Here is a 27,969-nt window from a genome sequence, read left to right as displayed (position 1 = left end):
ACGCGTTAGAAAATTAGCATATTTATGATGACGGGAAAAAAAAAAGAGAACAAAAAAAATGGACTTAATGATCCAGTAAAGCTTAATTTCTTTTGCAAGTTTCTTGAAGCACAAGGTACCATGACAAGCGTATTGAGGATGATGAACCCTAACCTGATCAACGGAAGAAATCTCTACAAAGGATCTCAGATACTAGTCAGAGGTAAAGAAAGCAAAAGTCCAATCCACTGGAGATTCTCGACCAGTGAGGCATCTTTAAGAACGCCACAAGCCACTGCTTCTTCTGGACTGTCTTCAACTACAACAGAACCAAAGGTTAGTGATGATGACAAGAATCTTCGCCATTTTCCAAAAGCTGTCTTTGGTTTTGGGTTTTGAATCTTAGACAATGAAAACACAGGGGAGCAAACTCAATACGACGACGTATGACGACAAAATGTTACCGAACTATGTTCCTGTCTACGTCATGCTTCAGCTTGGAGTCATAACGAACGACAACGTTCTTGAAAACGCAGAGAAGCTCACGAAACAGCTCAAGAGACTGAAACAGAGTCAAGTAGATGGAGTGATGGTTGATGTGTGGTGGGGAATCGTGGAATCAAACGGTCCAAAAGAATACCAATGGAGTGCTTACAGAAACTTGTTTGAGATCGTGCAAAGCTGCGGACTCAAACTACAAGCTATAATGTCGTTTCATAGATGCGGAGGAAACATAGGAGACGACGTTAACATCCCGTTACCGAAATGGGTGCTAGAAATAGGGGAGACGAATCCAGATATCTTCTATACGAACAAGAGTGGTAATAGAAACAAAGAGTGCTTGTCTCTCTCTGTAGATAACTTGTCTCTATTCAGAGGAAGAACAGCTGTTGAGGTTTGAAAAAAAAAACTATTATATTTTTAAAACCCTAAAAATAGCTTTTATGTTGTATAAATCTTGCTATGTTTTGTAGATGTACACAGACTACATGAAGAGCTTTAGAGAGAACATGGACGATTTTATCAGCTCTGGAGTTATAATAGACATTGAAGTAGGGCTTGGTCCTGCTGGAGAGCTTAGATACCCTTCTTACACTGAGACACAAGGATGGGTGTTCCCGGGAATCGGAGAGTTTCAAGTAAGTAAAGGGAAGCTCTTAATCTTCTTAGGGTTTGAAAAAAGAACAGAGCTTTATATCTTGTTGTTGTTATGTTCTTTGAATTTCACAGTGCTATGACAAGTATCTAAGATCAGATTATGAGGAAGAAGTTAGAAGAATAGGACACCCGGAATGGAAACTTCCAGAAAATGCAGGCCAGTATAATGATGTTCCAGAAGCAACCGGGTTTTTCGAGTACTCTAAAGGGAGTTACCTTGAGGAACAAGGAAAGTTCTTCTTGTCATGGTACTCAAGAAAGTTACTTCTTCATGGTGATCAGATTCTTGATGAAGCTAATAAAGTGTTTGTTGGATGTAAACTAAAGTTAGCATCAAAAGTGAGTTTCCTTGAAACGCAGAATACATTAGAAACATGACTAAGATTTTATGGTTTCTTGATCTTTTTATTTGCTAGGTCTCTGGAATCCATTGGTGGTACAAAACTGAGAGTCATGCAGCAGAGCTTACTGCTGGTTATTACAATCTCAAGAACAGAGATGGTTACGCTGCGATTGCGAGAATGATGCGTAGACATCACGCTATATTGAATTTCACTTGTTTAGAGATGAGGAATACAGAGCAGCCAGCGAAAGCTAAGAGTGGACCTCAAGAGCTTGTTCAACAAGTAAGCAAATTGATCATCGTAAGAATATGCTACTGAGATAGTGAGATTGATTTTGTGAATGGTTTGATTTTTAAGGTTTTGTGCTGTGGATGGAGAGAAGGGATTGAAGTTGCGGGAGAAAACGCTCTTCCAAGATTCGATAGAGATGGATACAACCAGATTATATTAAACGCAAGGCCTAATGGAATTAACCGTGATGGTAAACCAAGGATGTTCGGGTTCACATATCTCCGGTTATCCGATAGACTTCTCAGCGAACCAAACTTCACAACGTTTAAGACGTTCGTAAAACGAATGCATGCAAACCAAGTAAGCAATCAAAAAGTCTTTTTGAGAACTGTCTTTGGTTCAAGATTCAGTTTAGCATTTCTTAAGTTGTGTTTTACTTCATGGTTTAGGAATATTGTCCAGAGCCTAAAAGGTACAGTCACGAGCTACTTCCATTGGAAAGATCGCAAACTAATGAATCATTGGAGAAGTTAATGGAAGCAACAGAACCAGTTGATCCACTTCCATGGGTTGATGAGACAGACATGAGTATTAGACCCTTTGAAAGTGTACTGTCTTTCTTGAAAAACATATTGTTTAGGAACAAGTCTTAGACTATCGTGTATGGACTCATAATATTCCTGAGATAACCATGTAATGTGTACATATACATATGTATATGGAAGTAAATAATTCACCCTTATGATGTACATTTGAAGCGTTAGTTTCGTATAAACGCATATGTGAACATGTCATTTCTCTACTGGATAGTGTCAAAAAAAATTCTCTTTTATGTATTTGTGTTTTTTAGAAATATGGTTTCAAAATTTTTCAAAAATGCCCATGACAAGGAACATAATAGGTGTTTCTGAACACTGAGAGAGTAGGGCTGGGCACAAATACCCGTTACCCGCCTTAAATTCGTTACCCGCTCCGTACTTGCCCCGTAAATACAAGTACTCGTTTTAATCAAGGCAAGTAACAAGTTAAGAATTTTAAATACTTGCAAGTGCAAATCAAGTAACAAGGCTTAAAATTATTTTAGGTATTTGATTCGTTTCGACCCGCTACTTGATTTTCAAAATATATTAACATTTACATTATTATTTCATCTACTTTAATATTTATTTAATATCAAACATGTGGGATTAAATAATTTTCTCTTTTTTTCAAATTTTACGCTATATTATCTTACATTGGTGTAGCATAAGAATCAGAAAAAAATTTAGTATAAATATAGACAATCACCTAACCATAAAATCATTGAAACATAATTTATATTTTAAAGGTTCGAATACAAAAATTTTAAGTTAAGTGAGCAAGTATAGGTACAGAAAGTTACTCGCAAGTATCTCATATATAGACGTATACTCGCTTAATTAAGGATTTGGTATTAGCAAATACAAATATAAGGCAATTTTTTACTATCCGAAGAAAGCAAGTCGGCTTATAAGTATGGCAAAAATCTCGGATACTTGTCATATGCTCAGCCCTACTAGTAAGTAATCGAGCAAGGCAAGTAACTTGCAAGTTACATGTTTTGCGACAAGTACTCGATATAACAAGTACTCGTTTCCGACAAGGCAAGTACCAAGTCTAAAAATTCATTACTCGTTCAAGGCAAGGCGAGTATCAAATATATGTAAAAATGCAAGTACTCGCCTTGCGCCCACCCCTATGAGAGAGAGCACTGGATTATAAGTTAAGGAACCAAAGCAAAGACAAGATTCCATTAAAACGTCATTATCATCAGTGCATTCTAACCCCACATGCGACAACAGAGCGTGACATAAAGGGCAAAGCTTTCATATTTTTTCAAAATGACACGACTTTCCAAATTACAAAAGAGACTTCGAAATAAGTGAAAAAATATTAAAAAGGGAAAAAGATTCAAATTGTTAATAGATATGAAAATGTTACACAACCCATTGGAATTTATAGTCAAGTACAAGGACCCCACCTCTGTTCATCCATCACTTAGCAGCTTCGTCTTTAGCCGCAGTGGCAGAAACGTAATAAGCGACACAAAAGAGGGCATGTAGAAAACACAAGATCCCTCCAATAGAGAGAAAATGGTGGTGTGTGAATCCACAAGAGGATCTTGACTTGTTGTTGGACATCGTCCCAATCACTAAAGCTCCAAATCCAACGGCGAATACGATCCTGTGGTTACCATCCAATCAACACACACACCATGTGACGTTCATTTCGGGCCAAAAATTATTAATGCCAAGAAGATTGTATTGAGAGATCAGTTGCTTAATGAGCGTACCAAGTGAGGACGAGACAAGCCATGGAGATTTGCTTAGTGGAAGAAGATCTCTGAAACTCGTCTTGAGAGCAAATACAGAGACAGCCTCCAATCAAATTGATCAGGACATGAGCCATTACCAGTACCGCGGCTGCGCCTAAACCTAGCCTGTACGCATCCTGGCTTGGCTCTCTGCACTCAAACAGCCACAGCCTCATGTGCTTCACCTGTATTCACACATTTTGCAACAAGACCATCTTTTACCATGTGCATTACGAGTAAGATGGAATGGGAAAGACTATTTAATTTTGAGAGAGGAAATATATAGAAGACCTGGTTTTGAGCGACTTCTGCTTGGATGCCAAGGATTGCAGCAGCTATATCTAAGCCCACTATGACTAAACAAACGAGAATACCTCCTATCTTCGTCATTTTTAATAACTAGGATACAGCTTCGGTAGAGATGGGTTGACAAGTTTAGAGTTCAAAATGTGAATCAAGAAGAGGAGATGCTTTCCCTCTGAGGGAGAAAATGTTGTCTGATGTGGGAAATGGGAATGGATACTAGAAAAGTCTAATGAGTAATTTATCTTTTGTGACCAAATGGGTTGATATATAAAGGAGTGGTAAGTAAAGTTATGAATGTGTGTTGGATAAAAAGAGAGAAAAGGAGAGAAACTTAGAGAACAAAAAAAGTTAAAAAATGAAATAGAAAGATATTTCTTGTTGGTGACCGTGACATGCAACTTTGTTGGTAATGTAGTTTATGGTTTGTGTTAGAATTATTCATGTACTACATTCTGAGTATATGTAATCTCTATAATATACAAAATCATACATAACTTTTACCAAGACTAGAGTTCAGATTAGTACACATAACCTCAACAATCAACAAAACATATATAAAATTTTACCATGATGTGTAATTATTCGAGCAGTGACCCCATATTAAATCTTCAGTCACAAACTATCACTGATTAATTTTGGTAATAATACATAAAAAGTAACTTTTGATTTATTCATACATCATAAATTGAAAAAAATATCTTAAATAATATATAAGAGAAATAGATCAATCAAGTTATTGCCAATTAATTTTAGTTGAAATTAATTTTATGAAACTTAATGATATCAAAATCTAATTTATATAACTCAACGTGGTCGACATCGTTCCAATTTAAAGTTGGATCAACTATCTTTATCTGAATAATCTAAGATTGGTGTTCAAAAAATTACCATTTCAAAAAGTGTATAATAACGTTTTAAATATAAATAAGATAATAGGTTGACAAAAAATATAAGAGAAATAAGTCAATTCAATTATATTAAAAATACATGTAACTTTTTTGGGTGTAAAAGTACATGTATCTTAACATTACAATTCATAAGATTGTTTACTACCAAATTTTAGCAAAAAAAAAAAAAAAGATTGTTTACTACATATATAAGCAATTTCTCGTTTTAAAATTCAATCTTATAGTTTAAGGAGATTTTGTTATCATCGTAATTGTAATTAGAATCTAGTAGAACTCCCCGGAAAAAATTCCGAGCACCGAAAGGTTAATGTAACAATATATAACCACCTTTCTCAAAAAAAAAAAAACAATATATAACCAATAAAGTATATGCAGAAGACACAGGGAATAGGATTAGCTGGGATATGCATGTGGCACTTTGGCACCCAAGCCAATAAAGCTTCCTTTTGTCCATATGGGATGGCGAATTTTCTTAATCAAGATTTTCTCAAGTTAATAATAACATAATAGCAGTTCTCGTTTCTCTTTTTTATGTTTTATCGCGCCTAATCCGATTGACTCCATGAGAAATTCACATAATATTACAAAATGGATTAGTTACCATTGCCTAGCTCAGTTTTGAAACATTTTCTGATTAAAAAAAAATAGTTAAAACATTTTTGTTACTGAACTACCATGTAAACTGGGAGAACAGAAGTCCAAATCTAAATTAATCTTATTAATTAAATAGCAGTAATTTTGTTTCCAACAAAAATCAAACAAAAGACAGATTAATTTTTTATATGCCCCCTATTAGTCCTCACAACTAAGTTACTAATACTTAGTTACAATACTAGTTGTTATAGTTGCATTTATTTTTTTGTTTTTTTTGTTATTGTTAGAGCATCATCAAAGGTAGAACATATATGAATCTCTCAAATAATATTGTTTTTTTTTATTTTGAATTTTCTTTTAAAAAGGATAAGCCATTAGTTGATAGACAAATGTGATGTAGGTCTCTTAAACAAATTTAAGTGCTCTCAAAGAAGAGAGACTTGTCATTCTTTCTCTTACTTTATGATTATGTGTCTTTAATTTTATTATGAAAACACTTGTTAGAGCTTACCCTAAAAATGCTCTTATTTATTTGTTTTTTTTGTAACACACTCTTATTTATTTGGTTACGTCGTCTAAAAATGGTTGGATTCTTTGTGTTGGAGAGGAAGAAAAGTAGGGGATAATACAACCCACCAAGCGTGGCCGGTGTCTTCACTTCTCTGATAAAGAATCAATTTTCTCTTCTTTAGATGTATAGCAGCATGGGTTAAGGAAATTTTATAGTATAGTACAAAATGTTAGTAATACAATTTTATAAGAAAACATAAAATAGCAAATTGGACGTGAAAATGTAAAATTCGCAAAATTAATTCTACATAAATGTTTAATGATGTGGGGCATGCAAACCACAACAATCGCAACTTATACAAATACTGGTAAGAGTGACGTGTTTAGCTGGGTTAATTTATATAACTAAAAGAGCTATAATTTTTTTTTTTGAACATTAAAAGAGCTATAATATACCAACATAAAAAGCAACTTATAGAAAATGGTAGAAAATATATAAATTAAGTATGGAAAGGAAGTATGAAAATGGTAAATATCATAATTTAAAATTTTATTTTATTAGAGAAAACCATTTTTTATATTTTATAGGGATTTTGAAAGTAATTTATGTTTATTACGTTATCAATCAATCATGATACGACACATGCAAATTTTTACACTAAATAGTACGTTAAACATAATTTTAAATCAAGAATTATATAGAGATAATAATGATATTACTTAAAGATAAGGATAACCTTCATATTGTAGTTATCCATCTATATCATCCTCTTAGTATTAAGATTCAATCCCTTGTATATACACTACTATTTACATCAATACAACATACACTTTCATATTAATTACATTAAATGATTTCTCTTGTTCATGTATAAATATAAATATAAATATTTATAAAATACAAAATTATAATAAATGATTAATATCTTTTCTTTCCTTTATTTGTAAATTCTAATCATTTAATAATTTAAAGCTTAAAATAAATAGGCTATTTTTCCTAAAGGACCGATAGCCTCTCATGAATTCGTTAATTGAACGCATTTCATTGCACTTCCCGAGTGAACCCGATCGAATACCAGAAATTTTTGGTTCAATTACTAGTTCGGTTTTAAAACATTGTCAAAAACCTAATCTTTGGGATCCATGAACAATAGAAAAAAATTATATAATATATATTCTAATTCATAAGCTATATATAAGATATGTTATATAACACACAAATAAATATAATATATAGCTTATTACAAACCACACTCGGACAAGCAACCAATCAAGGCTCATTACTTTTCTGGGACATGAATCAACATACATATAACTCAAATGAATTTTGCATATGTATACATGAGGTAGTCCAGAAAATAGAGATACTCAAAACTAAAATTGGAAATAGAATTGAGAACAAAAACATAAAAGAAACAAATAATAATTCGAGTCCACGACAACATAAATGCCATGAATGAAAAACCTGAGCGTTGAAAAAAGGAATCATCAAGCCCATTTAGCCAATAAAGACATGAGGCCAGCACCAAGAAGAAGAGCAATATGGGCCATAATTTGAAGCCCAGTATTGGATTGCATCTTAGGGTGCAAAAAGTCTGCTGCGAGAAGGTCGACCAGAGACATGTAAATGAGAATACCTGCGGATGCAGCGTTCAATACTCCTTGAACGATCAGAGCCGTTGAAGAAGATTCATCGTACGTATTTGCTATTCCCATTCCGACAACGATACCTATTGGTGTTGTTACCGCGAAGAACGTCGACATTATTGTTACTGACAAACACTTGAATTTTCCCTACAATAACAAAAAATCGAAATCGGATTGTTATTATGACTTTTGTATTTTTACTGTTTTGCTATTTTGGAGCCAAACCATACAAGTTGATAAAAGTCAAAACGTGAGTGACCACTATGCAATAATGTTAACTCTTTAAAATATACATGTCGACAGATAAATGCTAGTATCATCACATATATGTCGTATACGGACTGAGTTCATACTGATCGAGTATATAAATCTTAATCAATGAAAGTCAAGAAATAAATAAATAAATGAGAAAAAAATACCTGAGCAATACAGCCACCAAGGCCAAGACCTTCGAAGCATTGATGAAACATTAAGGCAACGAAGAGAGCTTTTGCGGCTTCTGGACTCTGTGAAGCTCCAAGTGATATTCCTATTACCACTGAATGTACTAATATTCCCAGCTCCAATACCTACTTTGAGTGTTTTTAGAACCAAAAAGAACGCACAAGAATATCATTTCTAAGATATATAGCAAAGTTTACATATATCTTATTAAAACAGAAATATTCTGTTGGACCTAACATTTATTTTGTAAGTTTTTAAATCAAATACACTTTTATACTTTATAGTTAAACATATATTAAATCACTAATGTTCCTTTCTTTATACTACTATCCATATTTCCAAACAATATACTTATTTTTTTTATAATACTATCAATGTTTCCAAACAATATACTTATTTCTTTATAATACTATCAATGTTTCCAAACAATATATTTTTATACTACTATCAATGTTTCCAAATAATACAATAATTAATCTTAGTTATTTTATATCTATCATTTTCTCTTTAAAATTTTGTAGAAACGTCATAATTTCATAAATTGCAAAATAGTGAACTTTAAAATTTCGATTATAAGATTACAAATTATGAAACTATTACAATTTAAATCCAATTAGATTACATATCGGTCATCCATCAGTTCAATCGGTTAGTCTCGGGTTTTAGTGATTTTTTAATATGAATATTTTAAAAACATAAATTGAATTGTCAGATCTCCGGATTAACCGGTATAATCACAATCGGGTTGAATTTAAAAATACTGATTTAAATACAAAAATATTTTAAATACACACTCTTTAAAAATTACCAAAGTATTTGTTAAATTATTAGTAAAATTTTTCATCGTAAAATATCCCACGCTTCAAAAGCGCGGATCAAAATCTAGTTACGTGTTATATGGTGCACAAACAAAAAATACATTACATATTATATTGTTTTTAAGGTATCGGGTAAAAGAAAATTATAGTAAGCGATATAGTTTTGGATTTTGTTAACCAAGTGCTCGTAGCTTGGTGGTAAAGGAGGTACAGTTGTACTGTCCGCCACCTGGATTCGAGCCTTGGCCACAACGGATTTAACATCCCTTCCGTTGGGGCGCTGGACCCCTTTCGGGGGATAGTTAGGAATGTGGAAACCCAGATACCAGAGTTATCAAAAAAAAAAAAATCTTTTTCTTTGTTCTTAATCAAACTCTAAAAATGACATGTTATATAAAAGCTAACATTATATCTGAAAAGTTCTTATTTGGAATTTCAGCACCAAATAACATGTGATGTTTTTTCTTAGAGAATCAAACCTCACATGGTCCGAATCTAAACAACCCGCGTTGATGACAAATAAACTCTCAGAAATGCATGAACTTGTAGACTTTTGTTTTCTAAATTATCCTGCTTTATGTTGAAAAATATACATCGATGCATGCACTAAGTTTTTCTTGAAAAAATATGTTCATTGAAAATGTAAATTCGAAAAATGGTATTTTGTTACATCAAAAATCCTTAAAACTTTGTTGGCAAAAAAACCTTAAAACTTTGTTGACAAAAAAGCCTTAAAACTTTCAAAAATGTTAACGTTATATGCGTTTCTATTTTCTATATGTACAATTACATTCGATTCGAAGGTTCATACATTTAGTGTATAGAAAAATAATTAAACTAGAAACACACAAACTCTATGGTTGTAAAACGTGGAGCTCAATCAACAAACCTGTGCAATAACTCTTGTCCTGAGAATCTGGACCTTGTCGGATCCAACCGATGGCTCACCGGATTCTCCATCAGCGATCGTTTTGGACGCTTTGCAATGCGATTTATAGAAACTCGAGGTAGCAAACGTATCAACGGACAGAGTCAAGATCGCTGCAACCATGGCGATGAATCCAGTGAACGGAAACTCCCACGCTTCCGACGTGAGGCACGGCGAGTTAAGCATCTCGTAAGCCTCAGGCAAGACGTGCATGAATCCGGTAGACAGGATAACTCCGGCTGCGAAAGCTTTCGTGATGAAGAAGAAAGATGTCTCAGGGCGCAAAGAAGGGAAGACTTTGCCTAAGAGAGGGAAAAGAACTCCTATCACGCCCGCGAGTAGAACGGCAGGAATGGCTGCGATTTTGTATTTGCGGGCTCCGGCTTTGTTTTCATGGTCGTCCTCGTGTGAGCACTCGCACTTAGTCTTCCCGGAATGTGAGTGGCCCTCGTGGCTATCTTGGGCGTGAGCAACGGCGATCAGGAGGAGGGAGATGGAGATGAAGAAGAGTAAGAGTTTCACGCTCTTCATCATTCTGTCTGTCTATCTATAGTTTAGGGTTTCTGAGCAGAAAAGAAGAAATAAATTGGTATGGAAATGGAAGTATCTGAATGTGTGTATATATACGTAAATAAATTTGTGATAAATCTTTTAGTTATTCATTAGCAAGACATGAGTTTGAATCAAGGATCTGCACCGTGGGCCTATCCGTAAAGGTTTGTTGCGGGGTGAGATTGTGCCTCCATTTGATAAGTCCATAAAAATGCGGATCTCGTGGAACAGCCTCGAAACGGGACAGATCGAATGCGGGACGGGCGAATGCAGTGCGGGACGGGCCGGATGCGGGACGGACCACATGTTAACCTTTGGGATTTTGAAGACCCGCAATCCTAAATCCAATTTGTGCTTGGTTTTGTTTTCAGTACTATGAATTGTTTTATTACTATGTGGGATTTACTTATTTAAGTTGATGGATTTTGTCTAGAAAATCCGATCATGAACATTATCTTCCAATATCAAATAAGAAATAGTTAGGAGAAACTCTAGTTAGGAAGGTAATCTTATTTGCTATCCAAATTTACACTGGCTGTGGCATATGCTTAAAGTACGGATGACAAACCTCGCACATGCGACTACATATAAGATAACGAACCAGTTTTCTTGAAAGACAGACGATATTATTAGAAATAAAATCTCATATCAAAAATTTGAAGAACTTTTAATTTATATATAAGAGAATTTGGTCATCCAAATTAATAATATTTCCTAGAAAACTCTTATTTCTTTTGTTAGTGATCTTGATTCCGGTTACGTTTTTTTTATAGATACCAATTCCCACTAAATTATAACACCAAAAGAAAAAAAATTCACTAAATTCGTAAAAAATCATTGTTCTGAAATTTGACGTATATGCAGCCAAAATAATTCGTGGACTTTCGTTTAATAGTTTTGAAACATAAAAATTGGAATAGTTAAGAGAAAATGGATTACGTAGTAGAATACCTTTTCTAAATCCCGGCGTAAGATATTTCAAGTATTTTCATGTTGTCTATGGTTTTATCACTTTATGTTTGGTACTCATACCCTATTTTTATTAAGCATAACATTTTATGAATCCACCACACATGTATTTCAAAACTTTTATGTATTTTTTGTTTGCACATACTGACATAAGATATGTCACTTTTCAAATCCATTTCAAGCTAACTTTTGAGCAAGAACACCAGATTTTGTTGTACGGAAAAAATAAAAATGTAATCAGAGACGCATTCAGTTTTTACATCCAATGTTATAAGAAAATGTTTTTTGACCCTCCAACATAATATATATCTATAGTTTTTCTAATATATCTATGTTATTGTATAATCATGTTCATATAATAGTGATTTATACATATATTAAGAAAATCATATTAATTTTTATAAATTATATATACATCATATTAATTATATATTATATTTAAATTAATGATACTTTAGTTTATAAATAATATTTTATTGTTATTAACTAATAAAATGCATAAATTTTAGATTTTGATTTTTTGAATTTTGTTAAATTTTGATTTTTGAATTTTCTTTTTTAGATTTTTTTTCTTCTGAAAATGGGGGAAATATATATTATCTCATAGGATCCATATTAATTAATATACTTAAGTTATATACTCACAGTATTTTGTACTAACTAGTATACTTAAGTTATATTTTTTTTTGGAACACATTTTTTTTTTGGAACACTGTATACTTAAGTTATATACTCTCAGTATTTTGTACTAACTAGTATTCTACCCCTACTTTGTAGAGGAAAAGAAAATGATTAATTTATTATATAAAAATAATATGACTTTTAGAAAAATGCATTTACCTGATCTATGCTAATACTCAATGTATTTATATTTGTAGACAACAAATATAATACTTATTCGGTATCAAAATATTTAATATTTTAGTTGAAGACATAATAGTTAAAGAATAAACCTTTTCTAAAAAAAATATTAAAAATATAAATTAAAACTAATTCAATTAATCATCAAAAAAATTATAAAACATTATTGGTCATACACTTTTCAACAAAATTAAAAGTAATATAAAAATATCAAAATATCATCTATTTTGAAACATCTAAAACTCTTCAAATTAGAATAACAGTGACATTCTCATCTTTTGCAGACCAACAAACTGATTTATAATTAACTTCAAAAATTTCAGTTTAATTTTCAATTCATTTTACTTGGTTGCAAAATTTGTGTTAGCTTTTATTATATTTCTCTTACAACAGTTTAGAGTTTTGGTTCTTGTGAATATGTGATCATTATGCTTAAATATACATAAACAGAATGTAAATATTTTTACGCTAAAAGTTTTTTTTGGTTTGAGATGCAAATATGTTTGCAAAATTCCAGTTTCGTCAAAACACAATGAAGGTAAAGTATCAATTATGAATTTCATTTTTAAATTATAGATACTTAGTTATTTGGAGAGTGTTTCTGAATGTTGGTTGAGGTGGGGAAAAGAAATGTCCACGAAGAAACCAAAGAAAATATTTTGATTTTGTCAAATAAATATTTAGCCATTTGAGTTTTTGTATTTCATTTATTTTTTTATTTTAAACTATTTCTATTTTTTAATTTATATACCAAATTTTGATTCTTTAGGCAACTTACGCTTTAGTATACAAGAGATTACAAAAATCAAAATTAGCACTTTCATTGTGTTTAGAGATGAGATATACCTAGGATAGGGTATGGTGGATTCCAGACAGTTATGTAATATATATATATATATATATATATATATTGTGTGTGATTAAAATGATTTTTTTGGTAAAAGATTAAAATGATTTGGTTTTGATATTTGTGACAATTATTTATCTTGTCATTTATTTTTTTTGTTAATATTTTTATCCAATGAAATTAGAGGATGATAAATTAATGGGTACTCGTTGGAATTCGAAATCAGATTATTTTTCTTAAAAGGAATTCCTTAGTGTTACTTCTACCACACTAAATTATACAATAGTAGTTTTTGTTCTGGTGGAACTCAAACTAAGGTGAGATGATTTAGGTTGAACTAGATATGGTATTGGTTGATTAATGAGTGCATCGTAAGCGTAGTCGAGAGCGACTATTATGGTAGCAAAGAAGAGAAAACATAGTTCAAAAAAAAAAGAAAAAAAAAAGAAGAGAAAACATATTGGATTTCTTATTAAATTAGACTCGTTCAGACACGTCGTCACGAGTTAGCTTGGTCTCCTATTCCTTTTAACAATTATAAAAATAGAAAAATGAATAAAGATCTAAGATAAAGAATATTATTCCTTTTAGGATGGCGAAACAATGTCGACATATAATGTACATAGCATACAAGTTGACTCCTTTCTTAGCTCAAAAATAATGGTAATGAAGCTTAAGGGTATCAAGTCAACCTCTAATTATGTCGATAGCATGCCTCATTTGCATTTCATATGCATATATTTTTTAATTTTTTTATTACTATCAAACAAATTTATTCGTTCCAACTGTCTTGACGCGGTTATATATACACATCATCCTTCTGGATACATATTATTCTATAATTTTCGTTTATTATAGTAATTTTTTTTGTCAATGAACAATGTAATTATTTATATAACTTTATTGATTGGACTTTATACAAACATGGTTGACATATAATATATCATATTACAGTTTTAGATATATTTTAAAACTAATTTTTTAGAAAATATATTTTTTCTGAACAAAGAATCATTTTTATTTTACTTATAGTTGATTTTGTGTATATAATATTTTTATCAAATATAACTTTACCAAAATTAACTTGTTTTAAGTTGAATGAATTTTCGGCAATGCCATATATTAAATATTGTATTGTCACTCATATTTGAAACTTACAATACTTATCTTAGTGTTAGCATAAAAAGGCTTAATAAACATAACTATTATCACAATCTACATTTAAGGACTTAGAAGTTGTTAAAAGAGATGATACAATCTTTTACAAAAAGTACTAAGATGAGCCTAATTTTCCAAAAAGATGGTGGTAAGTAAATGTTGTATTGTTTTTTATTATTGCTGCGTTTATTTATAAATCGAAAAGTTCATACAATTTGGAAATAAATTCCAAAACAGATACCAATATGCATCATAAGAGAAAGAAATAGTTCATACTGGTAAGCAGAAACATAGGTAGACAGTTTGAGTTGAAGTAGACAGTTTGCTGAAACAGTTAGATGAAACCTGAAACGTAAGGTCCAACTGTCAAAAGATGAACCATTCTAAGCTATAAAAGACTGGTACCGCTGTTCACTCGTAACACTAGCTGCAAATCTGATCAGCCACTTGATTTTTTTTTTGCCATTGCGCATGTGTTCTGAACTTCATAGAGTACTCCAACAAACTGAGATCAAAGGACCGAGAGATGAAAAGCAAGACTCTTGTAGGAGAGCCTTTCTGGTCTCCACTGAACACTACACACTTCATGGGCATGTTCTTCAGAGATTCGATAGCCAAGATCGTTTAAATGTTTTTTTTAGAGAAAGAAAAAAAAACATTTATCTTCCTACATTTGATTCAGCTTCCTTGTTCTTTTTTTACAAAACCTTATACTACGTTTTATAAAGGTCCCTACTTATAACAAATTGCTTATAGAATTTTATCCATATAACATGTTACAATTCCAAATATAAGACATTTAAACAGGGCTAGCCCTGGACTAAATCGAATGAAACATTTGTTTATGATATCCAATTTTTTTTAAAAAATTATGTAGATATAAATTTCTAAATTTATATTTTTAATTAAAATTTTACTAAACCATCAAAAATCTCCAAAATTTTAGGACCGACCTCCCCTTAAAATATGTGTATTTTCCATGACTCTTTATTATGATTTGAAAAGTTCCTAAATTAAAAACTAAAAATAAATACAAATTCATTTAACTAAGTATGTACAGTATGTAGTAATTTATACCCATTAATTTTCATTCTATTTCCACAGGAAACAAAATTTTATAGTAATTCAACTACAAATGTCCGTTACTATCCTAACGTAGTTACTCATCAACTTTTCAGCAACTGGTTTTAGTCATTTATTAATCTCAAAATTAAAGACGAATTAAGCTAAGTTACGTCAAGGACAAGCTAAACCGCGAATCTCTAATTTCTACTAGTTGCCTTTCTGTAAAGCTGCGTCATGTGTGAATCACTTAAACTGAAATCAATGGTCAGTAGAGTATCATTTATGATCTATCTCGTGCTCTGGTATCTAATCTCTGGTTGTCATCTAAAATACTCCTACTACTCCTTTCTTTTACTCACAAGAAATATAACAAGAGAGTATATGTATGAGTTATTTTACATTTTTCATTCTTTCTTTATAAAGTTCATAAAAATTGAACAATTTTTTTTACCAAGAAAAAACATAACAACTTTAACTTGTGCTTAACCTCCAGGAGTTATGAGAGCGTTTCTACTTTCTAATTAACTCGTTCTCATTTTAAACAACCATGTACAACTTGGTTGTTTACTAAATACTGTAAAAGACCCCAAAATCAAACCGTTTTAAGAACCAAATTTCTCAGACTTGGCAAACTAAGAGAATAATAAAAGAACCGACTTCTACCAATTCATATTTCAATTTAACCAGTTGATTTGGAACTTGGAAGATGAAGATAGCAATGTTTAATTTATGGCAGACACGGATCGTTGACCTTTCCTGTTTCACACCATTGCACTATCACTTCACAACACTTGCCCGTTATAAAAAGAGAAGAAAAAAACAATGATTAAACATTAGATACATCAGGATCCCAAAACCAAGTATCGAAAAAAACATGCTTATACAAAAATAAACAACGATGAGACAACTTACCAAAGACAAGCCCGCACGTTCGATTTTTTTTTTAAAAGACACACATCACACTCACACACACCCCATTTCTAAACATTTGGTATTATATGTTAAGAAGATGCATATTACTGAGAGAGTGAGAGACAGAGCAAGAGAGGGAGATAGACTGAGAGGCTAAACTTAGGGTTCTGAGAGACAAATTTGTTCTTACTACTTGTCTTTTGCATCTGTCTTAATGGTTTTCTTTTTCTCTTCTTCAACATCTTCCTCCTCGTCATAGTATCGTTCCTCTTCATCCTCGTCACTGCCCATGTCATGGTCAAAATATTCTTCATAGAACTGATCGTCTGTGTCATCATCCTGACCGTTCTCCAGCCTGTTTCTGGGAATTTGTCTGATTAACCTCTCTTGGATGCTGTCTCTTATTGCAGTCCCCTATTAACATTTTAAGAATTTGTTATTTTGACTCAAAGCTTACACAGAAGATAAGTATAAGCTTATAAACGTATGTGTTGTTAGTTGATAGTGTCTTCACAATTCTACTTACCATCTTATGGCAACCTTCTTCAAATATTTCCAGAAATCCAGCGACCCACCGATCTGCATTCTCTACCCACTCGTTGCGCAGCATTTTTACGGTTTGAATCTGGAACAATACGGGTTTAGACATTAACAAAAGGAGTGAAAAATGCAATTGAAAAATTATAAGAAACTTCTGTGGAATAAGATTGTTCAGTTAAGATGTAATATCAAGCATGAACGTAACATCAAGAGATCATCTAACTAAAGCATGAAACTGCATGGAGGTTTCAAGCACAGTGGATACAAGTGACCCTAGTAGATTAAATTGTTTTAACAACTCGATGATATCGCCATGAACCACTACTACATAATGCACAACAAGAAGACGCAAAGAAGAAGAAGAAGAAAGATATAAGAATGCTCTTTGTTTAAGGAAAATCCTAAAAGAAGTGAAGCAGGTTCCAAGTTATGAGAAGTTCGACTGCAAAGGTGATACAGTCAGGGTGTTTAAATAGTAGCGAATAGTCATAGGGTGCAAGTTCGAGGGGGGAAATGGGAATACTAAAACCTTGCAACTTATGATGAACAGCTTGTTAATAGAATACAATACGGTAAAAGACGAATGAATCAGTTATTCAACAGAAAGAAAGAAGACATGCCTTTTCTCCCACTTTTTCTTGCTGTTCTTTGACTCTCTCCTGGAGTTTCTTTAGCCTCATATTAACTCTAAGTCTCTTTTCCTGTTGCAAATCGACAAAACCCAAAGTTAATTCCTCCAAACGAGAAAAAAATATAGCAAAACAAGAAAAATGAAGAGGTAGCAAAAAAAGAAAAAAAGAAGAAGAAGACATGCCTTGACAAAGCTAACTCCAAGATCTTCCCTGGAATAACCTCTATCCAGGTTACGCATGACATACTGGTTGTAATCTTTCACTATTCTCATAATAATGTCCGAAGTTGATATCCCTTCAGTTCGCATTGTTTCCTTAAACCTCCCAACTTTCTTAACCTGCATCATCAAAATGGTCAGTTAAACCAGAAATACAAAAAAGTGTCATCAAGTGTGATGAAAATCCTCCCTCCCCTGACTCACAAATTCATAGACATCCTTTCCAGCTCCGCTGGTGTCAGCATACCTGTAGATGATATCAGATTCAAAGAAGGTTACTTTAGCATATGTACATGACGACAAGCATAACTAACACAAGAAGGTAGTAAGAACAATAATAATTATAAGTTTCCACCATTTCAGCGAAACTAGATAAAGAGTAAAAGACAAATGGTTCATACGGAAGGGAATCATGGGCAACATAGTCAATGCGGTGGTTATCAAGAAACTCTTGGTTGATCACCCATGGTGCATCCGGAATAACTTCATCCACCCACCTGTACAGTACAAGGAAAATGTCCTAAAAAATTCCATTCCTTGCTATAATAACACACAGATAGGAAAAAGGCAAATTACTTGCAGTGGCGGAGTGATTCATAACGCTCTTCAGCAGTCATAACAGTCCTTCCCTTGTACTTATGAGTAGTCTCATCGTTGCAACATCCAACGAGAAGGTAAGTGTTTGGAAACCTAAAAACAAGAACACGAAACCATTACTCTAATATCTCTTTTACAAGAAAATCAACTTAAACTCTCCCTCGAAATACTAAATCAAAACACATCAGCTACTGCAACTAAAATCATAACACCACGATGCTTTGCGGATCACAGTAATATAAATCAACACACACCGAATCATCACAGAGACTATCTAATCAAAATAGAATCTCTCTCTCGACTTAGACGCGGACGAACTGCACGACTTTACAAGGAACTTGACTCAATAGATCAGAGACGAACAACACTGACGGAGCCAAGCCACAAATCAAAATCAGAGATGCAAATTAGTGAAAAACTATCTAGTACAGGGGGGATACTAACGATTTTTTGGCTTGTTCGAGAGATCGAGCGTGGCCAAAGTGGAAAAGATCGTAGATCCCATCGGCGTAGACGCGGACGGGACGATCAGTCGGAGGAGAACTCTGGACTGCGGACTCTGCGACGGCGGTGGAAGGACCGTCGGTAGTGGGATCGGCGGTAACGTTGCTCATGGTTTTCGATCGAAGGGTCGAAATCACCCGCGTCCTCCCTCCCACTCGCTTCTTATAAAATGAAACGGAAAACTACAAAAAAAAAAAAAACCAAAACTATCTACCTATCCTGACGGGAAACATGATTACAATCATTTTTTTTTTTTTTTTACATATTTGTTCTTTTTCTAATTTAATTTGATTCGACAAAGTATAATGTTCTAGATAAAAAATTTATGTGATAAAAGTATAATGTTTACGGAATAATAGTCTCTTTAATAAATGGGAAAATGATTTGATTACACTCTTAACTTATTTCTCTTTGAAAATGTATGTAACCTTTAAGGATTTAGTTGACTTCTTAATTATTATTATTTCAGATAGACGAATCAGTCGGTAGTGTGGATTACTATACTCTCTCTTGAGCGTGGCACGCACGAGCAAGTCATTGACAAAATCCAAGGTTGTCTATGACAACTTTGAAATGGTGGGTAACTACAAGAAAGTGTGAATTGTTTTCTATCCATATGTTTCTACATTCAGAGTAACAGTTATCTCAAAGCCATTTCCAGAATATGAAAGTATATACCAATGAAAAAAAAGCAACTCTTTTTGTTTTTTATTAGGGGGACAAACGGTGATCGCTCGGATGGCTCGGACCAGATCCCTGAAACTGTGAAGACTCCATTGTCTGCCCAATCAAAACATATAAAGCAATTCTTACTTAGACACAGGACACTGATCACATTTCTCTACTGTAAAACAGAGGAGTTATCGCAGTCTCAGTTCAACCCTTAATCAAACAGTAAAATTTGTTTATGGTAAACGTGCTATCTTCACTCTTGTTGTCTATTATGGTTTCCAATAACATATCTTTTTAACAAGAGTAGGGGTACAGTACATACCATGTCGTGAAGAGTTTCTTCCATGTCGTAGCAGCCACGGATAGCGCTTCCCCTGAAACCTGTCTGTCCCTGAAACTAAGACAATCCCAAGAAGACAAAAAAAAATCATTCCTTTTTACGCCAAACTGACTCTGGAAGGAGACAAAGTCTAGCTAAGCAAAAAATATTCATTAGCATAAAACATCAACTCACAGCTCCTTGGATGTCTGGTTGTGTCTCATACTGATTCATCCGTCCATGAACCGAATGCAAGTTTCCCTAAACCACATATAATACGAATATCAACGTCAACCTTCCTTTTTTAGCTACCAAAAAAACCTCATATTATATTTTGACCAGAGATATGGATTGATTCACACGTAAGGTTTATATGAAGAAGCTCAGAAACGAAAAGAGAAACAGATTAAGCAATTGCACCATTGCTTGTATGGTCGCTGGATGTCCGTAGTAACCATCCTGGACAGAAGAAACCGACGAGAACTGCCAAAAATATCAAAAGACAATACATAGTTTTCAGTATAGAAAAAACAACAAGAAATGAACACGTCACGAATGTGCAGTTAAAACCCACTCCAATAGTCTGTTGACTCGAATAATACATCCCAAGAGGTGCTGCCGCACGTGAGCCTAGTTCTGTTCCTTCAATATCTGCTTGAGGAATGTAACAGTTCCCAAAGGTAGGAGCACTGGAGGTAACTTGAACCTGCACATCATAAGTGCCTAAAAGTAAATTCTGATTGCATCAGGATGCATGAAAATGGGAGACTTCAGATGTAATGAGAGATTTACTTACAGTTTCTTGGCGGAGTTCTTCTGAACTGTTCGTCACATCCTCTGGCCCACAAGATGCCTTTAAACAACAAGAGAAACACATCAGATCCTTCTGCCAAGGCTAGCAAACTACAAGATTGAACATCAATCTAAAAGTCACCTTTCTTTTATTCTGAGTTTTCTTTTTCCTGGACTGTTTTGATGAACAGTCCAACGTACCTTCATTCTCTACGCCAACAGACTCACTTGTTATTAACCTTTCAGGCTCTGAAGGAAACTTGGGAGAACTATTCACACTAACACACTTCTCCAAGTTTTTTTCCAGAAACTGTAAAGCAGTCTTGTAGGCTTCATCTGACAAAGACCCAACTTCTCCGAGCTTGACAAAACGCTTACAGAGATCATCAAAACGCGCCATCCGGTTATGCACAGTGGTACGTTCTCCGTGTTTCTCTTCTCTGTTGTCACCCTTCTTTGACCACCGGTTCAATATATACTGAGACGGAATGCAGGAAGCATCAGAGTTCTGAAGTACGAGTATCGCATGCTTGCAGAGGAACCCCTGGTACTCGAATAAGTAACAAGAGCAGCAGATATCCAACAGCTCTTTGTTCACAGCGACGAAGAAGTTTTGGCGTTTTTCGAAATCTTCGACGTGGAATACAGCTGTCGTCTCGTCTTCTCTTTCTTTCTGAAGCTGACAAGAAACAACTCCCAGTACCTCAGCTTGGAACTTCTTAAAAGCAGCGTCTGTGTAGATCAAAGAAAGCTGTTTCTCGAAAGCCAGAGAAGACCTCAGCGTAGGCTGTTTGCTCTGAGAATCATTATCATCATCCTTTGCCTCCACATCATAACGATACTGCAGAAACTTCACGTACCGTTCAAAGAAGTCACTAAATGTAGCCGCTTCTGAGTTCATATACGTGTCGAAATGAGAGACGATACTTCCAGATCTCTCAGGTCCAGACAATCCAGCGAAACAAACTCCACGAAAATAATGCGGCGCCCACTTTCTCCGATCGTTAAACAACGAGTTGAACCACTCGTTCTCGTTAAGCTCAAACTTACCAATCATCTCTGACCAACTCCTTTCGAACTGTTCATCTGTCCAAGAACCGTGCACGCAGTTCCTAAAACATTCCGTGAAACCATCATCTCGACTCACAAAAGGATCCACCATCTCGTGGATTCTACTAACCACATCCCACAAACAGAAACAATGACGAGCACTCGGTAACACTTGAGCAACAACGTCGCTTAGAACCCTATCCTGATCTGTTATCATCACTCCAGGAGCTCGACCTCCTCCTCCCACTGCTTTAACCCACGTCCGAAACAGCCACGTGTAAGTCGACTCGCTCTCTTCTCCAATCAAAGCACATCCAAGCAGCGCATACCGACGGTGACGGTTAACCCCGACGAAAGGAGCGAAAGGGATTCTGCACCCCCCGCTCCTAACGTAAAACGCGTCGAAGAGCACAACATCAGAGAAACTGCAATAGTCTTGCTTACCCTTCACATCGAGCCAGAACACGTTTCTAAAACGTTTCTTCTCAGCGTCGAGATCCACCGCGTAGAAGAAACCAGGCTGCTTCTCCTGCATGTCCGCGAAATGCTCGAGCATTAGCTTAATATCTTCCTCTTCTAGAGCCAGTTGAAGACCTTTCTTTGCGCCACCAGGCTTGTTCTTCTTTCCCCTTACGCCGGCGTAAAAATCATCAGGACAGATCTCGTGGTTATGTTCTTTGACGAAACTGTTCACAACCCATCTCTCGTCTTCTTTCCTCTTCATATGCAGACCAGCTTTGCAACCCGTCTTGGGACATGATCTGGGATTTATAACCGCGGTTGTCTCGCGCTTGGTGGTTCCGAATCTCGAACAAGCTATTTTGACGTCGATGAACTTCCCTGATCTCTTGGAGCGACGGCTGGCTTTTATCGTGATGCCGAACCCCACCGATCGAGCGTATTCTCTGTAGAAATAGTACGCAGCCTCCTTGGACTCGAACTCCATGCCGTTCCTCGGCTCGCCAAAGGTGGCAACATGCTCTAAGGTGCTGCTCCTAGCAGTAGCGTTTCCACTCGTGCTCGCGTCACAAGACTCGTCAACATTGCCACCGCTTGTTGATAGAAGATCTATTGCCACGCCTTCAACATCCATCTCACATCCGAAACTATCAGGACCATAAGCACCTAGATTCCATCCATTTTTCTTTTAGCTATATTCATGTGAAGGGAAGTCATAAAGGTAGGAGCCTAATCTGAAATGCAGTAACATCTATCAAGTTAAAAGAATCTAGGGAGACAGACTCAACACGTGTCGAGCAGATGGGGATTGAACAGACAACTTAACATACATTCCCACAATCGAAACCACGAGGAAGTTAAGAGATTTGCTAATGTCAGATATTTCAGAACAATGAATACTATTGAGTTACTACAACACAATCCGAGAAAGAACAACACAAGCGGGTCCAAGATGGAACTTACTCCTAGTTCGGTCTCAAATTAAAAACTTGCACAAACCCCAACAAGTGGAAAGTTCGAAATCAAACTCTCGAACTCAGATTTTCTCCGTCGTCTGAGTGGAGTTACCTAATTTAACAGTGTTACTTAGCACAGAGGTGCAAAGAAGAGCAACATCGCTTCGAGAGAAATCGAAGGGTAGTTCTGAGAAAATCTGATATGCACAGAATTGCAGCGAAAAGTGGGAGGGAGAGAGACTCAAAACGACTTCGAGCGTTGAACGAAACGCTGCCGGTAAATGTTAAGAGAAAAAAACCGAGCACCGGAGAAGAGAATTATTCTTTTTTTTTCCCTAAAATGTTCGTGTTGATATTTTTCAGTTAATTAAAAAGTCGACCCTTTTACTTTTCTATTTATTTGCAAAAAGGTCCACCTTTATAAAATAATCTATAAAAAGGCCCAATTTAGAAAAATGATTGGCTAATTTCTCAAATCTCGAAACTCCCGTCTCGAGATCAGAAATAATATGATCTAGTAGTCTACCGGCGATCCTATGGCCGGAGAATCATCATCACTGGCGGAGATGATGACGGGAGAGAGAGTGGTCGTGGCAGTCGTGGTTTCTCGTGTCCTCTTGTCTCTCCCACTATCTCTAATCTCTCATGGTTTCTCCCTCTTCCTCCTCTCTCTCTCCGCTTTCCTCATCGAGCTACGCGCCGAGACTTCCCCATTTCTCCTCTCTCCTTTCACCCCCAGGTAAATAATCTATTTTCTGATTGTTTCTCCGAACCTTTTCAATTTACAATTTTCAAAAAGCACAAAACTTAATTTATTTTTTACAATTATTTTTTGCAGACGAGGTGCGTCCTCCGGAATATTGCTAGGAGCAGTTACACTTCCGGCTGTTATGATGTCTAAGCTGGTTCAGCTTACAAGAGCTATCTCACTCCATCAAGCTCAACAAGATGGTATTCTTTTTTTTTTAAGCTTATGCTTATTGTTATGAGACTGTCTTTGTCGATCCGCTTTTTTTTTTGTAGAGCTAGCGCATGTGACAATGCAGTACTGGGCAGCATCGGCAAGCTGCTGCGCAATACTTATATATCTCTCAGTGGTTATGTCGCAAGCCAAGAAGAACGAATCTTCTTCTTCTTCGTCCTCATCCGTTTGGCTTACAAGGGTTAGCTTAACCGGCACAGTTTTGTATGGAGCCGCATGCTTTGTTTCACTTTCCATTATATCACACACTGGTAAAGCAACAACATCCCACTTTTTAAGTTTTTTCTTCAAAGTTTTCTTTGATTTTTTCACTAGTCACCTCTGTTCTTTATCTCGACAGGCTTGAACACATCATTGAAGATGTTGTGGATGTTGTTACACGGCGTTGCAGCTGTGAAGTTAATTCGACATTTGCTTCGCACCTTCCCTTCTTGTGCTTCTATTGGTAACTGCAATCTCTTTTCTATTCTTGGACTTGTCTTATGTTGTAGTAGTAGTTGTTTCTATGGTGTGCTTTCAGCTATAGATATTTTAGCTCTGCGTTACCAATAATGAACTGTTTTTTTGGTCTCTACGGAACTCTGGATTTGACCAAAAAGTGTACTTTGGCTGAATGTAGTTCCGATCCATTATTTAACAATTGCCACTTTTTAGGGGAAGCGCTTCTTGTGACCAGTGGTCTTGTTCTCTATTTTGGCGACTTTTTGGCTTGTACAATTGCAAAGGTTATAATTATTTTGTTTTCCTTTATTTGAGTATTTGGTTGCGTGCTCACAACTACTCAATGTAATGACTTTGGTATGCCACAGATTTGCGAGAAGTTGATACCTGTGGATCTTGTCTCAATAAGCTATGGAATAAGGAGAACTGAAACAGGCATTATCATCCAGGTATTGATAATAAACGATAAATAGAACTAAATGGATAACCTTTACTGAATAACAACTTACCTTGCTCCTTATCAGGGTCTACTGTTGGGCCTTCTACTTTTCCCGATGGTGTTTAGATTCGCTCTGCATATATATGAAAGCTCTTTGAATAAGAGAGACGGTCGACCAAGAACCTGCAGTGATACTGCAAAGTCTGTCTTATTCTTTGTTTCACTTCTGCCTTTTATGGTCGTGGCTGTTCCTTCTTGGATGCAGTTTGTACACGATTTTCACCACCATCCCTTCTTATGGTACTATCAGTTACTCATCTCGTGCCCTTAATACACTATTACTAAGATTGTATCCCACTTTCATACTCCTCTATCGCAGGGTGCTCGCATTTGTCTTTTCTGAACCTATGAAGAGAGTTTCATTGTGTATCTACTGGCTTCTGTTGATCGTTGTGTCTGTCTCACGGTTTTATAACATCTCAAGAGGTAGCAAGGTGGAGAGAATCTTGCTCCGGAAGTACTACCATCTGATGGCTGTTTTAATGTTCTTGCCTGCTCTTGTCTTACAGGTAGGTGATGACTAGTGATCGATAGTTTGTTTTTCTAATCTTACTATCTAAAATCCCTATGTGTTAGTCCGCTCGTCTATCAGCTTCTTATTAATCTCCATCATACAGCCTAAGTTTCTCGATCTAGCATTTGGTGCAGCGTTGGCGGTTTTCATTGCATTGGAGATCATTAGAGTAAGCCTCCTTAACCTACCTTGTCGCCTTCATCGCTTTCAATGGGATTATATGCAAGTTACTCATTTTGTAAACTAGATATGGAGAATTCATCCGCTAGGAGAGCCGTTACATCACTTCATGAATGCTTTCACTGACCATCGTGATTCAGAGCTTCTGATCGTCAGGTGTGCTTAAACTCTTTTGGACCTGGGATGAAAAAAAAATCCATAAGAGTTATCTTCCTCCTTTTTTTGGGGTCATTAACTGATATGTGTATGTCCTATTTGTAGCCACTTCTCACTCTTGCTTGGGTGTGCGCTACCAATTTGGATGTCTTCAGGGTTTAATGACAGAGCTTTATCTCCATTTGCCGGAATACTCAGCCTCGGGATTGGAGATACAATGGTAAAGCTTTTTTTTTGCTCAGCTCCTACTTGCATGCTCATTGATAAAAAAAAACCTCCAATGTAATGTTATATGATTTAAACAGGCATCGATGGTTGGTCACAAATATGGGGTGCTTAGATGGAGCAAGACAGGAAGTGAGCAACTTCTGTTCTCTCTCTCTAAAAGTTTTCAACTATTGCTTTCATCAGAAAACTAATATTTTTCTTTTTTTGCGGAAAAACAGAGAAGACGGTGGAAGGAACAGCAGCGGGAATAACATCGATGATGGCAGTGTGCTATGTGCTGATCCCAGTATTAGCATCAATGGGTTATATACTAAGCCAAGGATGGTGGTCGCTTCTTGTTGCTGTTACCGCCACGGGGATGTTGGAAGCTTACACGGCGCAGCTAGACAACGCCTTTATACCTCTCGTCTTCTACTCTCTTCTCTGCTTGTAGTAAGTTGAAGGCGTTAGTTTTTTTTTTAAGCTCAATGTATTGTACATAACAAAGTAGTATATCTTACTAGTTACTACTAACCATACGTCTCTCTGTCTGATTTTACCTAATGTTTTCTCATACTGTTGTTAAAAGAGTTTAATACTAGCGTGTGATGTTTCAGTTCAGATGAAACTTTTTCTTGGAGCTTCAAAAAAAAAATAACTACTTCATCTCGTTTCATACAAATAATTGTATAATCTCATTTAAATCTTTTGACTAAGATATGTTTTGGGAATTGGAATATAAAAACTTTTCTCTTTTGTGACTTCTTCAGTTTTGTTTTCTTAAATTATAAAGTCAGGCAAAGCATTGGCTACGTTTCTTTGAACTTTGACCCGATGTGGAAGTTTCGATAGCCGCCAATTTGGCTAAACTAAGACCAACTTTGAATTTTAAATACTTTCTCAATTTCATACTTATATAAAGTGTTACAGTTTACAATTCGTTTCAGATTGTTGAAAATGGTGACTTTGACGAGAATTTAGTTTATTTATGTTCACGGAGCTTTCTAATATAACCAAAAAAACTAGCTATTTCGCCAATAGAAAACCACATCCTTTTGTCAGTGGGAGTATTAACATTATTGATTACAGTTGATTGATACTACCAGATACGATTTCAAACAATTCATTTTTCCTTTACAAACAACTTGGAAATGAAAAACACCATGTCAAATAAACGTCATGTGGAATTTGAACCCATTAGAACAAACTGGTACTAAAAACAAGAAGTGAAAGTGTCTCAATTAGGGAGGGGGGGGGGGGGGAATAAATAGAAGAATAAAAGCTGAGGGGTCAAATCCAAAAAGAAAGATATAAAGAAAAATAGTTTTCACGGTGAGGAAGGACGGTTTGGTCGGTCGGTGGCTCAATTGGTGTGGTGGGCCTTCCTTTTATTCCATCAGCCAGCCAAAGCCACCTCCTCTCTTTTTGTTTTTCTTCTACTCTTACCAATTTACAAATCTACCCTTAATTTTTTATTCTTCTTCTCAAGTAATGTATAAGTATGTATAATGTAATGAATGCAAATCTATATATCAGTTTAGTAAAATTAGTTAGATCTTTTGCTTTAAAAAGAACACACATTTTAGGCACTAAATCTGTTGGTAATCAATGAATTTATTTTATTTTCTCTTTTTTCGCTGATCTCAATCTACTTTAACCATGACTTCAAATAAAATTTTAAAAAAATT

The 27,969-nt window shown here is 35.1% G+C and overlaps 6 protein-coding genes across 10 annotated transcripts; 2 read left to right on the top strand and 4 right to left on the bottom strand.

Annotated features, from left to right (window-relative positions):
• Positions 1-37: 37 nt before the first annotated feature.
• LOC108809582 (beta-amylase 6) lies at positions 38-2,514 on the top strand. Its single transcript, XM_018581725.2, has 7 exons — positions 38-315; positions 401-874; positions 954-1,118; positions 1,210-1,476; positions 1,554-1,763; positions 1,839-2,072; positions 2,162-2,514. Exons 1-7 carry the CDS (start codon positions 121-123, stop codon positions 2,363-2,365), a joined length of 1,749 nt encoding a protein of 582 aa, XP_018437227.2. The 5' UTR covers positions 38-120; the 3' UTR covers positions 2,366-2,514.
• A 1,027-nt stretch (positions 2,515-3,541) lies between these two features.
• LOC108835762 (protein VASCULATURE COMPLEXITY AND CONNECTIVITY) lies at positions 3,542-4,621 on the bottom strand. Its single transcript, XM_018608985.2, has 3 exons — positions 4,336-4,621; positions 4,024-4,229; positions 3,542-3,914 (listed from the first exon to the last, which is right to left on the bottom strand). Exons 1-3 carry the CDS (start codon positions 4,432-4,434, stop codon positions 3,725-3,727), a joined length of 495 nt encoding a protein of 164 aa, XP_018464487.1. The 5' UTR covers positions 4,435-4,621; the 3' UTR covers positions 3,542-3,724.
• Positions 4,622-7,575: 2,954 nt separating this feature from the next.
• LOC108809909 (zinc transporter 3) lies at positions 7,576-10,806 on the bottom strand. Its single transcript, XM_018582045.2, has 3 exons — positions 10,161-10,806; positions 8,429-8,578; positions 7,576-8,156 (listed from the first exon to the last, which is right to left on the bottom strand). The coding sequence occupies exons 1-3, from the start codon at positions 10,731-10,733 to the stop codon at positions 7,851-7,853; spliced, it is 1,029 nt and encodes a 342-aa protein (XP_018437547.2). The 5' UTR covers positions 10,734-10,806; the 3' UTR covers positions 7,576-7,850.
• A 5,650-nt stretch (positions 10,807-16,456) lies between these two features.
• On the bottom strand, positions 16,457-19,243 carry LOC108806050 (choline-phosphate cytidylyltransferase 1). The gene is made up of 8 exons (XM_018578073.2): positions 18,995-19,243; positions 18,530-18,643; positions 18,355-18,450; positions 18,158-18,200; positions 17,918-18,073; positions 17,724-17,804; positions 17,090-17,188; positions 16,457-16,977 (listed from the first exon to the last, which is right to left on the bottom strand). The coding sequence occupies exons 1-8, from the start codon at positions 19,162-19,164 to the stop codon at positions 16,753-16,755; spliced, it is 984 nt and encodes a 327-aa protein (XP_018433575.2). The 5' UTR covers positions 19,165-19,243; the 3' UTR covers positions 16,457-16,752.
• Positions 19,244-19,635: 392 nt separating this feature from the next.
• LOC108813096 (protein FAR1-RELATED SEQUENCE 2) lies at positions 19,636-23,652 on the bottom strand. 5 transcript variants are annotated; one of them, XM_018585536.2, is made up of 8 exons: positions 23,310-23,652; positions 20,980-23,080; positions 20,842-20,898; positions 20,620-20,751; positions 20,466-20,528; positions 20,241-20,306; positions 20,049-20,123; positions 19,636-19,834 (listed from the first exon to the last, which is right to left on the bottom strand). In XM_018585536.2, the coding sequence occupies exons 2-8, from the start codon at positions 22,978-22,980 to the stop codon at positions 19,766-19,768; spliced, it is 2,463 nt and encodes an 820-aa protein (XP_018441038.1). In that variant the 5' UTR covers positions 22,981-23,080; positions 23,310-23,652; the 3' UTR covers positions 19,636-19,765. The 5 variants fall into 5 exon arrangements, with proteins under 5 accessions (XP_018441038.1, XP_018441037.1, XP_056845366.1 ...); XM_018585535.2 differs by having other exon boundaries at positions 20,980-23,012; XM_056989386.1 differs by having other exon boundaries at positions 20,049-20,117; positions 20,980-23,012.
• A 106-nt stretch (positions 23,653-23,758) lies between these two features.
• LOC108806131 (dolichol kinase EVAN) lies at positions 23,759-26,902 on the top strand. Its single transcript, XM_018578163.2, has 13 exons — positions 23,759-24,041; positions 24,141-24,253; positions 24,326-24,535; positions 24,625-24,729; positions 24,939-25,009; positions 25,094-25,174; positions 25,250-25,464; positions 25,544-25,733; positions 25,842-25,907; positions 25,986-26,074; positions 26,180-26,294; positions 26,380-26,431; positions 26,521-26,902. The coding sequence occupies exons 1-13, from the start codon at positions 23,839-23,841 to the stop codon at positions 26,733-26,735; spliced, it is 1,725 nt and encodes a 574-aa protein (XP_018433665.1). The 5' UTR covers positions 23,759-23,838; the 3' UTR covers positions 26,736-26,902.
• The last annotated feature ends 1,067 nt before the right edge of the window (positions 26,903-27,969 follow it).

This window comes from Raphanus sativus, chromosome 6 (assembly GCF_000801105.2).
Source record: "Raphanus sativus cultivar WK10039 chromosome 6, ASM80110v3, whole genome shotgun sequence".
NCBI lineage: Eukaryota > Viridiplantae > Streptophyta > Magnoliopsida > Brassicales > Brassicaceae > Raphanus > Raphanus sativus.
Note: the sequence above shows the minus strand (reverse complement) of the source record. Positions and strands in the feature narration are given on the sequence as shown.

Excerpts from the sequence above, each read along its gene's own strand:
- LOC108809582 (XM_018581725.2), top strand. The coding sequence starts at position 121 with ATGACAAGCGTATTGAGGATGATGAACCCTAACCTGATCAACGGAAGA. Across the intron at positions 875-953 it reads GAGGAAGAACAGCTGTTGAG|ATGTACACAGACTACATGAA; the intron begins GTTTGAAAAAAA and ends TATGTTTTGTAG. Across the intron at positions 1,119-1,209 it reads CGGGAATCGGAGAGTTTCAA|TGCTATGACAAGTATCTAAG; the intron begins GTAAGTAAAGGG and ends TGAATTTCACAG.
- LOC108835762 (XM_018608985.2), bottom strand. The coding sequence starts at position 4,434 with ATGACGAAGATAGGAGGTATTCTCGTTTGTTTAGTCATAGTGGGCTTA. Across the intron at positions 4,230-4,335 it reads CAGAAGTCGCTCAAAACCAG|GTGAAGCACATGAGGCTGTG; the intron begins GTCTTCTATATA and ends GTGTGAATACAG. Across the intron at positions 3,915-4,023 it reads GCTTGTCTCGTCCTCACTTG|GATCGTATTCGCCGTTGGAT; the intron begins GTACGCTCATTA and ends TGGTAACCACAG.
- LOC108809909 (XM_018582045.2), bottom strand. The coding sequence starts at position 10,733 with ATGATGAAGAGCGTGAAACTCTTACTCTTCTTCATCTCCATCTCCCTC. Across the intron at positions 8,579-10,160 it reads GGACAAGAGTTATTGCACAG|GTATTGGAGCTGGGAATATT; the intron begins GTTTGTTGATTG and ends CACTCAAAGTAG. Across the intron at positions 8,157-8,428 it reads TTGGTGGCTGTATTGCTCAG|GGAAAATTCAAGTGTTTGTC; the intron begins GTATTTTTTTCT and ends TTGTTATTGTAG.
- LOC108806050 (XM_018578073.2), bottom strand. The coding sequence starts at position 19,164 with ATGAGCAACGTTACCGCCGATCCCACTACCGACGGTCCTTCCACCGCC. Across the intron at positions 18,451-18,529 it reads GAATCACTCCGCCACTGCAA|GTGGGTGGATGAAGTTATTC; the intron begins GTAATTTGCCTT and ends TGTACTGTACAG. Across the intron at positions 17,189-17,723 it reads AAGAAAAAGTGGGAGAAAAG|ATTCAAACCGTAAAAATGCT; the intron begins GCATGTCTTCTT and ends GTATTGTTCCAG.
- LOC108813096 (XM_018585536.2), bottom strand. The coding sequence starts at position 22,980 with ATGGATGTTGAAGGCGTGGCAATAGATCTTCTATCAACAAGCGGTGGC. Across the intron at positions 20,752-20,841 it reads AAGAACTCCGCCAAGAAACT|GTTCAAGTTACCTCCAGTGC; the intron begins GTAAGTAAATCT and ends TATGATGTGCAG. Across the intron at positions 20,529-20,619 it reads CGAGTCAACAGACTATTGGA|TTCTCGTCGGTTTCTTCTGT; the intron begins GTGGGTTTTAAC and ends TATTTTTGGCAG.
- LOC108806131 (XM_018578163.2), top strand. The coding sequence starts at position 23,839 with ATGGCCGGAGAATCATCATCACTGGCGGAGATGATGACGGGAGAGAGA. Across the intron at positions 25,734-25,841 it reads TGCCTGCTCTTGTCTTACAG|CCTAAGTTTCTCGATCTAGC; the intron begins GTAGGTGATGAC and ends TCCATCATACAG. Across the intron at positions 25,908-25,985 it reads TTGCATTGGAGATCATTAGA|ATATGGAGAATTCATCCGCT; the intron begins GTAAGCCTCCTT and ends TTTGTAAACTAG.